The sequence below is a fragment of the Acinonyx jubatus genome, chromosome B3 (assembly GCF_027475565.1).
Source record: "Acinonyx jubatus isolate Ajub_Pintada_27869175 chromosome B3, VMU_Ajub_asm_v1.0, whole genome shotgun sequence".
In the NCBI taxonomy this organism is placed as follows: Eukaryota; Metazoa; Chordata; class Mammalia; order Carnivora; family Felidae; genus Acinonyx; species Acinonyx jubatus.
This window is the reverse complement of record NC_069386.1, coordinates 6,472,969-6,487,567: the sequence shown is the minus strand read 5'-3', so window position 1 is coordinate 6,487,567 and position 14,599 is coordinate 6,472,969. Positions and strand designations below refer to the sequence as shown.

Sequence of the window (14,599 nt, the reverse complement as noted above, 5' to 3'; positions counted from 1 at the left end):
GGCACAACCCTAACCTCAGGGCCCCCGTGCTGCCTGTGCTTCGTGCAGCCCCAGCCACCCGCCGGCACTGGAAGAGCACCGCCGGGCCCCGCTCGCTGAGGCAGCGTGTTCCTTCCTCAGGCATGTTCGGGGGTATTTGCCTCTAGTGGGAAGCTTCACCCTTTACCTTGAGGACCAGGCCGTGGGTGAGACGTGACCACCCCACACTGCCGTGGAGGAAGGGGTCGCTCCCGAATGGTCCGCCCTGACGATCGTTGTCTTGAACTTGCCAGAGCCCTGGAATTTGGTCTGCGTGTTTGTCCTTTCTCCTGTTTGCTGTCAGCTTCTGGCCTGGAGGCCCTTACGTACTGTTTCTCAATAAGCAGATTTATATCAGGAATAAATACCAGGGCTCGCCGTGTTGTTGAAAAACCCCTGGTTGGCAGTAGCTTTAGAAATGGGCAACACCTTGGGGCGCCTGGATGGCTCAACCAATTGAGCGTCCAACTTTGGCTCGGGTCGTGATCTCACAGTCCATGAGTTTGAGCCCCGCGCCGGGCTCTGTGCTGACAGCTTCGAGCCTGGACCCTGCTCTGGATTCTGTGTCTCCTCTCTGCCCCTCCCCTGCTCATGATCTCTCTCTCTCTCTCTCTCAAAAATAAACAAACATTAAAAAAAATGTTTGTAATGGGCAACACCAGAATATGCATATGTTAATTTGATATATTTTTAAAGCTAGAGGCTGGCTGTTGACTATTTAAGATATGTGAAGTCCCATTTACGTTGGTTCTAGATAAGCCCAATATTTTTTTTGTTTATTTTTGAGAGAGAAAGCGTGCGTGCTTGAGTGGGGGAGAGGCAGAGAGAGGGAGACAGAGAATCCGAAGCGGGGCTCGAACTCACAAACCGTGAGATTGTGACCTGAGCCAAAATCAGATGCTTAACTGGCTGAGCCTGTCAGCGGCCTGCCCACCCACCCCTCCACAGACCCTGAGTGGCCCCAGCATTATGGGTCTTTTCCCCTACCTACTTCGGTATTACCTTCCAGCCGGTATCGTCTCCTTTGTTGGTTCCAAGTCTCTTGCCTTTCTTGGCCCAGGAAGGAGGAACATGCCGGAGTAGAGTGTGAGCTGGGTTCTAGCCACCTGCACTGCCATAGGAGGAGTCAGGAGGGGCAGAACCCAGGGACATTTAAAATACAAGCATTTTCATCCAAGTGATGCTAACATTAAATCATCCTAGAGAATACTTTCTGAAACAAATTCTACTGACCCAGTGTGATTCCTTGATTTTTTAACGCAAGACAGTTCAATCTTATCTTCATCAGGTTTGTTTTCCATTTAAATTTTACCACGAAGCGTAGAAGCAGTTTCTTGTCCACATTATGTGTCACTGACTATAGCTTCTGCTGTAGCAAGTTTTCTCATGGCTATAATTCCCACCAAGTCCAATTCTCTAGGTTAAGTTTTGCAAGTCTAAATGCTTTTATAAAAACTGGATTCTTTTGTCAATTTTTAGACATTCCCGTAGTATACCGCGTACAGTTTGACTGTTGCTAACTTTATTCTGCTTCAAGCCTTTCCACCGACAATAGCCATTGTAGGAATGAATGAGACTGATTGTATGTATTTATTTCTCAACTAATTCATTTTTAAAATCGTGATAAATATTAAACGTAGAGATGGAAGTAGAGACAGAGTGGAAAGAAATGGCCTGCAGTCAAAAGAGTAGGTTTAATATCACTAAGATGCTGTAACAATGAAAAAAAGAAAAAAAAAACCGTAAAAAACAAGTGTTGGTGACAATGTGGAAAGATTGGAACTATCATGTGTTTCTGGCAGGAGTGTAAAATTGTGCAGCTATTATGGAAAATAGTTTGGAGGTTCCACAAAAAGTTAAGCATAGAATTACCATATGACCCGGAAATTCTGATCCTAGATATATACCCAAAAGAACTGAAAACAGGTATTCAAACAAATACTTGTATGCAGATGTCCACAGCAGCCCTGTTCACAGTTTCCACCTTTCACCAAAAGGTGGAAACAACCCAATGTCCATCAACCAATACATGGATAAAGAAAATGTGGTAGGTATGTGCATATAATGAAATATTATTCAGCCATAGAAAGGAATACAGTACTGATACATGCTACAACATGGATGAACCTTGAAAACTTTGTGCCAAGTGAAAAATCACAAGACAAGAAGTCACATATTCAATGATTCCATTTATAGAAAATATCCCGAATACAGAATTCCATAGAAACTGGAAGCAGATTAGTGGTTTCCGGGGGTAGAAGGGAGGGGAGAATGGGGAGTGACTGCTTAACACACACGAAGTTTCCTTTTGGAGCAAAGAAACGTTCATCACCATATAGAGGTGATAAGTATACAATACTGTGAGTGTACTAAGTGCCACGGAATTGTACACTTTAAAATGGTTCATTTCAGGGGCGCCTGGGTAACTTGGTTGGTTAAGCGTCTGACTCTTGATTTCAGCTCAGGTTATGATTTGACAGTCAGGGGATTGAGGCCTATGGCAGGGCTGCTTTAGATTCTCTCTCTCTCTCTCTCTCTCTCTCTCTCTCTCTCTCTCTCCCCCCCCCCTTCCTCCCTCCCTTCCTCTCTCTCCCTTTCTCTCTCTCCCTCCCTTCCTTCCTCTCTCTCCCTTCCTCCCTTCCTCTCTCTCTTCTTCTGCCTCTCTTCTGCTTGTGGGCATGCGCTCTCTCTAAAATAAAAATTTTTAAAGGTTAATTTCATGTTGTGTGAATGTTACCTTCAAAAAAAAACAGTGGGGCAATGTGGTGAGTTGCAAAAAGTGTGCTCCTTTAAGACCGGTAAAGATTGACCAGGAGTCATAAAAACTCTCCTTGTCTAGATTTCTCCTTTAAAGAAAACAGCACACACTCATATGTGATAAACTTTGCTTTCAGAAAGATGGGTGTGTGATAAAAAATACCACTCGAGCCAAGTAGGTTGCCTGTTTGTGATCCACACTGTGTTATAGGTGAGGCAGATGCTTCAAAGTAAATACATTTGAGAATTAGGGGAAATGCTGAGTTGGGACCAAGGTTGGGAACAAAGACAGAAAGAAGAGACTTTGGAAGAACTAGTTGGGAACATGATGGTTTGAAGAGGGTTGTGGGGTATCGAGGGCACTAACGAAGCCACTTGAAGCAAAGACAAGTCGAGCCCAAAACCTTGTTGGGAGCATTTGCCCCTTTCTGGCTGCCCAGCACCATTCTTCCTCTCCAAGGGCATTTTGGGCAAGTCCTTCTCTCCCATTATATGCAGATAATAAATCAAGATGCGCTGCTCCGCCCTCCAGAATTCCCTTCTTCTGGACACCCCACTCGTGGGGCATTGGCTCCAGGGGTGCTGCTGTATAAAGAGCACATACATCGAGTAGCCCCAGTTTCTTTCCTGGAAGCTGGTCCTCCAGCCTCTTGTCCATTTGGTGAGCACCCCAGCATAGTCCCTTCTTAAGTTAGTCGGAGTTGGATTGTGTCATTTTAACCAAAGCATCTTGTCTGAAACAAAAGTAACATTAGAACCAAAGAGTAGGGGCACCTGGGTGGCGCAGTCGGTTAAGCGTCCGACTTCAGCCAGGTCACGATCTCGCGGTCCGTGAGTCCGAGCCCTGTGTCAGGCTCTGGGCTGATGGCTCAGAGCCTGGAGCCTGTTTCCGATTCTGTGTCTCCCTCTCTCTCTGCCCCTCCCCCGTTCATGCTCTGTCTCTCTCTGTCCCAAAAATAAATAAAAACGTTGGAAAAAAAAAAAAAAAAGAACCAAAGAGTAACTGCTAATGAGCATCTAGGTCACCGGATGGGACCTGCCGGAAGTAGGGGTCCAGGGCCCAGTCTCGGATGTCGTATGTATGCCAGGCCTCTGCCAGTTTGCTAGAGAGCTGCTGGGGAGAATCAGACGGCCTGACAGCTAAGTCTGGGTTCAATTGCTATAAAGTAGTTTGATGTACAACCAAGGAACCCACGTCCCCATGGAAAGAATCGATTGGTCACCCGCAGATTGAGGGCAAGGATAAGCATTAGTCAACTTTTTTCCGGCTCTTTTGTAAACAGCCCGGCAACCATCTGTCCTTGCTGATGTGAACTCCGTCCGTCCGAAGGCAGCGTGTGTTTGTCTGGAGGGATGTGGGTGGGAGGGAGATCTAGATTCTCCCTTACAGCCTTTCCCATTGGGCACTAGCCAGGTGTTGCTTATAAATTGATGCAGAAGATAAGGACATGCTGGCCTCTATATTTCGTTGTGGTCTAGCTTCTTTCTTAGTAACAAGCATTTATTAACCACTGGCCACAGCACTTTGGACAAACAACCGTATGTGTTAGTACTGAGATGCAGCTTTCAGGGAGTTAGGAGTGAAACATGCCCAGATGCTAACTCTAAGAATAGCTTTTTTAAAAATGTAGAAATTAAAAAAAAAAAAAAAAAGAGTAGAGATGTATGCAAATTCGTGTAGTAAAACCTGAGCATTGGAACGTGAAGCAAGCTATGAAGTTTTACTGTAGGACATAAATACTTGAATAATATACGGATACTGCACGTTTTTTAATGGGACCAGTAAAAACTGTAAACGTGTCAATTTTACCCAAGGTAATATAGGAGTTTGGTGTGTTTCCAATTAGAAATTCCAAGTTTGTCATGAAACAGGCTAATCCTGTAATTCATCTGGAAAATAAAATGGCAAAAATCTGCCAAGAGAATTTTAAAAAAGACAAGTGAAGGGGGGGCCTGCACTGTTACTGCTCGAAATAGTCCTTAAAGCTATGTTCATTAAGGCAGAGTCATATTGGCATAAGAATAGACAAATAGATAGGGGTGCCTGGGTGGCTCAGTCGGTTGAGCGTCCAACTTCAGCTCAGATCATGATCTCACACTCCGTGAGTTCGAGCCCCGCATCGGGCTCTGTGCTGGCAGCTCAGAGCCTGGAGCCTGCTTTGGATTTTGTCTCCCTCTCTCTGCCCCTCCCCCGCTCATGCTGTGTCTCTTTTTGTCTCTCAGAAATAAATAAACATTAAAAAAAATTTTTTTCACTGTAGGCATAATAAAAGGAAATATTGGGAAATGTATTTAAAATTGGGTGCTAGAATAGCTCTTTTTAAAACAAAATGCAAAACACAAAGGTTTTAACAGAAAAACCTAACAAATCGGGGCACCTGGCTATCTCAGTCGGAAGAACATGTGACTCTTGATTTCAGGGATATGGGTTTGAGCCCCACGTAAGGTGTAGAGATTACTTTAAAGACAAAAATCTGGGGCGCCTGGGTGGCTCAGTCAGTTGAGCGTCCGACTTCGGCTCAGGTCATGATCTCCCGGTTGACGAGTTCGAGCCCCGCGTCGGGCTCCGTGCTGACAGCTCGGAGCCTGGAGCCTGCTTGGGATTCTGTGTCTCTTTCTCCCTCTGCCCCTCCCCCGCTCATGCTCTGTCTCTCTCTGTCTCAAAAATAAATAAACGTGAAAAAAAAATTTTTTTAAACAAAAATCTTAGGCGCATCGGAGGGGCTTAGTCAGTTAAGCACTGACTCTTGACCTCAGGGTTGTGAGTTCAATCCCTATGTTGAACTTAAGGCTGGGTGTGGAGCCTACGTTAAAAAAAAAAAAAAAAAGAAACCTAACAAATTTAACCACAAAATATGAAAGTTATGTAAGATAAGTGATAAAATTGAAATATACTATAAATTGGGAGAAAGCGTTTGCAACATAAAATAGAAAATGACGTGCAGGGGTGACAAGAACAGTACCTATGAATGGATTGGAAAAAGATAAAAATGTAACAGAAAAATGAACAAAGGGTACAATTTACGTAAGAGAGATGTGAATGACTAATAAACATATGGATCAGGAAAATGCAAATTCAGATAAGAAACTAGTTTTCCATAGATTGGATCAGCCTTAAGAAACACAAGTTGAAGTTAAATACCCATTTTTTTGCCCACCAGGGTGGCCCAAATGTCAAAGACTGACAAAGCTAGTTATTGATGAGGGTGAGGGAGAGAGGCACTTGCGTGCATAACGGTTGGAAATGAGAAATTGGTCCATCTGTTTTGGTCCATCTGTTTGGTACGGTGCTGCCCTGAGTTTTAAACGCACGCAGCACTCGGTTCTGTGTCGCATCTTCTAGACGCCCTCAGTGTTGCCTCTACTCACTGGGTATTCGAGCCCTGGCTCCTTTACAACATGGCGCCAGGCTTCCAAGGAGGTGAAAGCAGAAACTGCCAGGCTTCTCCTTGAAGGGCCAGCCCCAGCCCTGCACAGCAGCCGTTCTACCACGTTCTACCAGCCTAAACTAGTCCTAGGCCAGCCCAGACTCCTGGAGGGGACGCCCCGATGGGAAGAGTGGCTCAAGGGCCTGGGGATAGGTGGGGTCATTGGCTGCTATATTCTCAGATTCACCATCACAAAGGTAGTTAGAATAAAGCAGATTCCTCCTTGTACACTTCAGCAGTGTCTCTTAAGTGCTTGCTTATGTGTTTATGTGACTTTCAAAATAGTCTGTTGTTTTGGTCCACATTTCCTGCTTGACCGAAACCACATAACTAGTTATACCCATTCCAGGTTTTCGGTTTTTTGTGGGGTTTTTTTTTTTTTTTTCATTTTTTCATGTGATCTGTGGATGACTTCTATAAACAGAGGAAAACACACAGCAAAACTTGGCTGTCTAAACGTCCGATTTTGTAAACTCCGGGGTTGTGTTACTGTGAAGTTAATTAAAAACTGTTTTATCAGTAGACGCTATCGTGGTGGAATTAAAGATTGTGAAACGTCTACTGTGCACAACTGACCTTACGCTGAAGTGAGAAAGTCCCGAGTGATCCCGAGGCGGTCACTTATTCTCACGCACACGCGTGCACATACGCACGTATACACACATGCACACCTTCAGGGTTTTCTCCCAGCCTGGTCTGAGAATGCTGCCAGATGGCCTGGGAAGGGGACAGTCACCAAGCACCACCCCTGCTGCAGTCCAACTGCCATAATTATGGTGCATATCATTTTTTAAGTACATCTGTTTCTTCTCAGATTCACTAAGTGGGTCTGTACTGTATTCATTCAGCAGCCCTTCCAAATGCTTAGTGTATGAAGCACCCTGGGGATGGGCACAACGATTTCTAAGCCTGGCTCCCGCAGGTGGTGGGGAGGAATGTGCCAGTAAAGAGCCCTGGTATCAGTGGAGCCTCCTGGACGCCAGGACAGAGCTCCGCTCAGGGTGCTTCGCCAGGAGGCACAGAGAAGGGCAGCTCCCCCAGCGACCTGATTGGAAGTGAGTCTTGAAAAACAAATGGTAGGGGCGCCTGGGTGGCTCAAGTCGGTTGAGCATCCGACTTCAGCTCAGGTCATGATCTCACAGTCTGTAAGTTCGAGCCCCGTGTCAGGCTCTGTGCTGACAGCTCAGAACCTGGAGCCTGCTTTGGATGCTGTGTCTTCCTCTCTCTCTGCCCCTCCCCTGCTCATGCTCTGTCTCTCTGTCTCAAAAATAAATAAAACATTAAAAGAAAATTTAAAAAGAAAGGAAAAACAAATTGTAGCTGGTGAGGAAAGCAACGGGTGTGCAAGGAGAAAAGGAGCGTATTCCAGGCAGAAGAAACAGCTTGGCATTTGGGATGAAAATAGCTCAGCACAAGCTCTGCCTCTTTGGAGCGGAGCCGGGCCCGTGGCTCAGGTTTATCGGAACTTACACTGAAAGGCGTAAGCAGGCAGGCACGGCGGGCCTCCTAGGCCAAGTTAGGACCCACGCAGCAGACGGGGCTGGCCAGGTTTACATATTTTGTTTTCCCTCCTCCACTGGCAGGTGGATGCTGGAGTTAAGTGGGGACGAGAGTAGAGGCTGGAGGCCACCTCAGAGAGGTAACGTGACCTTGAATCAGGAGCACGGCATCAGGATGACCGCCCGTGTCATCATTATGTGGGCCGTCTGTGAACAGCCAAGAGAAAATTTTATCTTATTCTTTTTGTCATGTGCTGGGATTATACTATATTCTAAACCAGATCAGAAGATAGGTATGTGAAATGTAACCCATTCTTCTGACCCGTTAACCTCGCACAATTCTATTTTAAATTTGTATTATAAACTAAGTTTTCTTTGAACTTTCCTCTGGGAGCGACCAGGAATTTGGTTTCTTGGATCACTCCTCTCCCCCCCCCCCCATGTATAACTTATTGTTCAAGTAGGTCGTCTTGAAACCCTTTATAAATTGCGTATCTAAATCTCGTGTCATGCTGAGTTGTCCAGTTGACGTTATTTTTATAAGCTTGCTTTTCGTTGCTGTCATAATCCACTCATCTCTTATAAATGCTTCTGTCTGCTTTCCAAATGCCGTAGCCTCTGCACTAAGATTTGCACCTGTGGTGTCATGCTGGCAAATGGCTTCATGTCCTTAGGTCTTAAAATACTCTTTCCTCCCCACCCTCCCAGAGGAAGCACGTGTGGGAACTGGCTTGCGTAGGGTGATAGCGTCACTTGTCTTAAATTTCTGACTTAATGAATTACAAAACAGAAAAAGCAAATCTGGTTTAATTTAAGGAGGGCCTTTAGGATCACCTGGTGTGATAGAAAAGCTAGGCATGAATTGGGAAATAGTTTCAGGCAAACCCTTAGTAAAATGCTCACCACTGTGAGATCAGACAGAGATGAAGAATGGACGTTATTACCGTGTTTTATGTTCTGTGATTCTATATAGAACACAAATCCTGGCCAAGCACCATGCCTGGGCTCAAAGCCGTGAAGGAGAAACCAGGGGCAGCTTCGGTAAACGGAACCATCCTTACGCTGTGGTTGTGAATCATTTCTTAGTTGTAACCAGGAGCACCTTGCTTTCCTGGTAATTAACTAACGTGTGATTTTTGCATTTACTCCCAGGGACCAGAGTCACTGCGTGTTTTCACGAAGGACAGTTGTTAGGGTGGCATCATGACTTAGGCTGATAAGCCTTCATCCTTCATTTAACCCAATACTTACACTGCTCTGCCCTTCCAGCACATTCTCCAGGGCACACAGTGCCCCCGACAACGCGCGCACGAGACACCTATAGGCTCTTAGGAAGGCTTGCAGCCCTTCCCAGTGTAACAGAGAGCAGCAGTTTGGCTGGTGGGGTGACCACCGTAGCTGTGGCCTGTCTTATTAGGGGAAGGCAAAGAAGTGAACATTAGTGAGTGTAGGCAGTGTGCATTCGTGTGCATTAGTCCCTGGGCCCGTTTGAGAATGAGGCTAACCCTGTCAAGTAGCATGTGTTCAAAATGTATTACTTATTTTCTTTTTAACGTGCATTAGAGAAATAACCCATATTGAATTACTTAACACTGTAAATTTGAAATCCTGTCTACGTAAGCATGTCCTGGTGATTCCTAGAGCTAATCTGATGCAGGATGTATTAATAAATGGGCAAAAGAGGTAAATCATGGCAAGGATATAAGGTAAAGAAAGTCTTAGGGGGGGTGCCTGGGTGCCTCGGTTGAGTGTCTGACTTCAGCTCAGGTCATGATCTCACAGTCCATAAGTCTGTGCCGATGCTCAGAGCCTGGAGCCTGCTTCGGATTTTGTGTCTCCCTCTCTCTCTGCCCCTCTGTTCGCACTCTGTCTCTCTCTCTAAAAATAAAAACATTTTTAAAAATTTTTTAAAAGAAAGAAAAAAGAAAATCTTGGGGCACCTGGGTGGCTCAGTCAGTTAAGCGGCCGACTTTGGCACAGGTCATGATCTCACAGTTCATGGGTTCGAGCCCCACGTTGGGCTCTGTGCTGACAGCTCGGAGCCTGCAGTCTGCTTCAGATTCTGTGTCTCCCTCTCTCTCTGTTCCTCCCCCGCTCATGCTCTGTCTCTCTCCGTCTCAAAAACAAATAAAACATAAAAAAAAAAAAACTTTTAAAGAAGGTCTCATGTATCCTTAGTATAGAGAATTTGTCTGGAAAAAAACTTAAATAGGTTGAAAGACCTGCTCAAAAATTTCTCCACGCATTGTTCAAGGAATGTGGGGATAATTGACCTCTCCTCTCCTTCTTTCTTAGATACATCCCACCGTTGATCTGGGGGAAAAGTGGACACATCCAAACAGCCTTGTATGGGAAGATGGGAAGGGTGAGGTCGCCACACCCGTATGGGCACCGGAAGTTCATCACCATGTCCGACGGAGCCACTTCGACCTTCGACCTCTTTGAGCCCTTGGCTGAGCACTGTGTTGGAGGTGAGCTAGCGTAGGTCTGTGATTGGGCCATCACACTGGCCAGTGAGGGAGCGCGGTGGAGATCCTCAGGCCAGCAAGTCACCGTCACACCTGGGGGCTGCTAGGAAGTCCCCTGAGGTCCATCACTTCGGAGCGACCGCAGGGATTAGCTCTGTCTCATGCTTGCAACTCACCGCGCAGGGCCCGTCAGAGAACATTGTTGAGTAGTTTGTGAATCCGCTTGCGAAATACAGAAGCTGGGTGTAAGGGGTCGAGGGAGAACTTGGAGCCCAGGCCCCCCAGGACCACGCCTCTGGTCTGATGACAGCAATAAAAGCTAGACTCTTCTAAGTGCTTTAAATATCCGGGAATCTCGCTTAACCCTGGCAACAAGGTTGGTACCTTGTTATCCTTACTTTATGGATGAGGAAACTGAGGCTCAGAGATGCAGTACAGGCTGGTCTTATTTGTTGGCTACTCGCACACAGTACAGGCTCTCAGGTGCCCTCTGCTTAGCTTTCCATGGACAAAAAGCCACATTGAGGTCCATTTGTGCGAGGGTGTGGGATACCCGTCTGTCAGAAGCCGCTCCGACTGCCACTGCTGCTAGAATTTGGCATCGCTCGGTCCAGCCCCCGAGTAGGGACCCATCGGAAAGGGTCCACGGTGAGGACTCATGTTAGCATGGTGGCTTCCTTTGACGGCTGCTCCTCCCGGGAGGGAGTTCTTTTGAGTTCTGAAGTACACAAGGCACCTAGTGTTTTCTAGGAGCTCGGTGACTATTTGTGAGTAAATTGCAGTAAACGTGTTAAAGCGCTCAGTTATTCGTAGTAACCGGAACCGCTGACTAGACAGCGACGAAGCTTTAGTTTACGTTCCCTTTGTCTGGAATACTCGTCCCCAGACCTCCCTCCCCGTGGCCGCCTCCTTCTTGTCATTCAGCTCTCACCTCAGATGTCCCCTCCCCAGGGGGACGGCCCCCGCCTCCCCTCGCTGGTGTTTCCTTCCCGTGTAAATCCACCACACCTTCCTGCTTTAGTTCCCCGCGGCACCTGCCACTCTGTGACCTTATGGGGTCCGAGCCCCGAGCGGCAGCCTCCCACTCAGCAGTCCCAGAAGGAATGGATAAATGAATGGGTTAGGAGTCCCCATTGTGTTTACACATCTCATAGCTCATCGTTCAAATATCTGTTTCTCCGCCTTACCATCAAATGCTTTTTTCTCTTGCTTCTAATGCTCTCGCTCCTAAAGCACAAAATTTGATTTCACCACTCTGTTCTTCCTCCCGGGACCAACACGGAAAATTGAAAAGGGGCAACCTTTGATGTTTTGTTTACTCCTTCCTGTGTATCACCCCCCGTCCCCAGAAGGGGACGGATGAAGGTGGTTCCGTACGCGTGTCCAAGAGATGCTCTAGGAAATAGCAGCTCTTTTTTTTTTTTTCTTTCCCATGATTTTTTTTTTTCCTGGCTACAAAAGGGATAAAAACTCATTTTGGAAAATTTAGATAACATAGAGGAATATTTTAAAAAGAAAATAAGCACCACCTAGAATCCCACCGCCCAGAGTTCTGTTGTTGGCATTGTGTTTCCTTCCAGTTCAAATGCATTGTTTTTCCAAAGTCTGAACGATTATCCATTATGTTATATGTTTCTCCTGTCATTCAAAGCCTAAAAGTCTTCAAAACCATGATCTGAACGATTAATATTCTACAATATGGTCATGCCACCGTTTAATGATTCATCCACTGTGGAGTTCACAGTTTTCCTACTGTACGTAATTCTATGGTGAGCACCCTTAACCATAAAATTTGAGGCAAGAGTCCGAGAGCTGGAGCTGCTAGGTCATGTCTGTAAAGTTCTGCACGTTCAAGAAGAATTTAAAAGTTGTTTTTATCTTAACTTTTGGAAGGGACATTTATGATCAGACTTGATACCCTGGATACCACTTTCCTTTTAAAGGAAAACTATGCAAAAATTTTCTTAAAAATGAAGGAAGACTGTGTGTTCATGTTTTCAAGTGGGTAATTCATGCTTATGATGGAAGATCCAAAAGGTACCTATAAGATACACAGAGAAAGTATAAGTCTCTCTTCCACCCCTGTACCCCCCGCCCCAGGGCCCTCCGCAGTGGTACCCGCTGTTAGGTTTCTTACGTATGACTCCAGAGCTAGTGGATGCATTTATAAACATAGATGTCTTCTTTTCCTCCACACAAACGGCAGCGTTATCATAACATTTTCTGCACCTTGCTTTTTTTCCACTTAATATGCGTTGGGGAGCTTGCCCTATCAGTATATGTAAAGATGTGTCTCATCATTTTTAAGGGCTACATAACATTTCATCACTTGGATATGCAACAATTTATTCAACCAGACCCCTGTTTCTGGGCATTTAGGTTGTGTTCAGTCTTTTGCCATTATCCCCGATACGGTATGGATCTTGTTTTCCCAACGTACAGGTGTATCTGTAGGATAAACACCTGGAAGTAAAATTCCTTGGTCAGAGAAGTCTGTGCGGATACTGCTTTTTACTTTTCTATTCATTCATTCCACCATTCATGCAGGCTTTCAGACAGAAATTGAGAGTGAGATTTGGGAACTTGTACAGCAATGTGGCAGAGAAACTTTTTATCTGTCGAATCTAATAATAAGAAATGGAGATTTAAATTTTTTTTCATTTTGTCTTTCCGGTGATTGATTTGTATCCTCGTTTTCAAAAGTATCTGTCCACGGTCGGAAATTTTAAAAACTGACCCTTCGGCATAAATAGTGTGAGAAGCACTGGTGTAGACAACTCCAGCTCGAAGGGAAGGCTACTCTTCCCAGAGAAGTGCGTGAAATTCAACGCGAAGCTCCCTCCTGCTGTTTTCTCAGCCAGGGATGTGTAGTGGTGGCCATTTATCCTCACCGTTTACTGGATGTGTCGGGCTCTCTTTCTTCACCCTGTAGATGACATTACCATGGTCATCTGCCCTGGAATCGCCAATCACAGCGAGAAGCAGTACATCCGCACCTTTGTCGACTACGCGCAGAAAAATGGCTACCGGTGCGCTGTGCTCAACCACCTGGGCGCCTTGCCCAACATTGAGCTGACGTCACCACGCATGTTCACCTACGGTAAGTACGGGCACGGCCAACTGGAGGCCCCCTTACTGCCGTTCGCACTCCGAGTGTGCCGTTAACTGGTTAACTAGCTTTACCTTGCTAAGTGCAGAATTTATGCCTGTCTGCGAGCGGCAGTGGGGCACATGGTGATAAGGCAGCCAGCTTGGACTGGGCATTCACGATGCCACGCTTCACATCAGCCTCTCAGATGGGCACCGTAGCCACCCCCATCTCATCCTGCCTCCTAGAGACAGAGAGCGAAACTCACAGGGGAAGGTTTTGCCCCAGGTCCCCTGCTGGCCAGTGTCAGAGCAGGGCCAGGAGCCTGACGGCCAATGCCCTTGCCCACGGTGCCATCCTCACGCTCGTTCCTCAGGACGCTGGTGACTGGCGTGCCAGGGCTGCGGTAAGGCACACGCATGACCGTGAGAAGGGACTCTGGCACACCGAAAACTCATGGGATCCCAAGGTCCTTGAAGACAGGAACTGGTTCTCACACTCAGACAAATGCTTCTGGCCTTTGGTTGGAGTCTTGCATTAGCCAAGGTTCTGTCTTCTGGACTGCCCCGGTTCTTGATTCTTATTTGAGTCTCCCTTCATGTTGTAGATGTACACATAAATAATAAACATAGAGTATAGGGGCTCCTGGATGGCTCCGTCAGTTAAACGTCGCACTCTTGGTTTCAGCTCAGGTCGTGATCTCATGGTTTCATGAGTTCCAGCCCCACGTCGGGCTCTGCACTGGCAGCGTGGAGCCTGCTTGGGATTCTCTACCCCTCCCCCACTTGCACTGTCTCAAAACAAAGAAATAAACTTAAAGAAAAATTTTTTAAACTAAAAAAAAAAACCACAAAGTATGTGTTTGAGGATGTGCAAACGGGGTTGTTGATACCCAAATAAATTATTGTGTGTTTTAATGGGAAACAATTGAAAATTGCATCTATAATCTCACCATAACTGGGGCACCTGGGTGGCTCAGTTGGTTAAGTGTCCAACTTCAGCTCAGGTCACGATCTCACTGTTCATGAGTTCGAGCCCCACACGGGGCTCGCTGCTGTCTGTGCAGAACCTGCTTCAGATCCTCTGTCCCCCTCTCTCTCTGCGCCTCCCTCCCTTGTACTCTCTCTCTCAAAATTAAACATTAAAAAAGAATAGTGATAAATAAATATAATCTCACCATAATTGTAATTTTCTATTTTTTAACCTTCCCTTTCTTTTATCTGGGTACATAGTTTTTATGTAGTCGCAGTCAAGGTGTGTATATGTAAGGTGACCTAATTTATTTTTTTTTTTAATTTTTTTTTTTTAACGTTTATTTATTTTTGAGACAAAGGGAGACAC

The 14,599-nt window shown here is 45.9% G+C and overlaps 1 protein-coding gene across 2 annotated transcripts in view; it reads left to right on the top strand.

The window, feature by feature from the left end:
- ABHD2 (abhydrolase domain containing 2, acylglycerol lipase) overlaps nucleotides 1–14,599 on the top strand; it is a 107,381-nt gene that overhangs the window by 52,201 nt on the left and 40,581 nt on the right. For both annotated transcript variants that reach the window (XM_027068036.2, XM_027068035.2), the window contains exons 4-5: nucleotides 9,998–10,173; nucleotides 13,103–13,270. In XM_027068036.2, coding sequence (XP_026923837.1) covers nucleotides 9,998–10,173; nucleotides 13,103–13,270 — 344 coding nt within the window. The remainder of the gene's footprint in view (nucleotides 1–9,997; nucleotides 10,174–13,102; nucleotides 13,271–14,599) is intronic.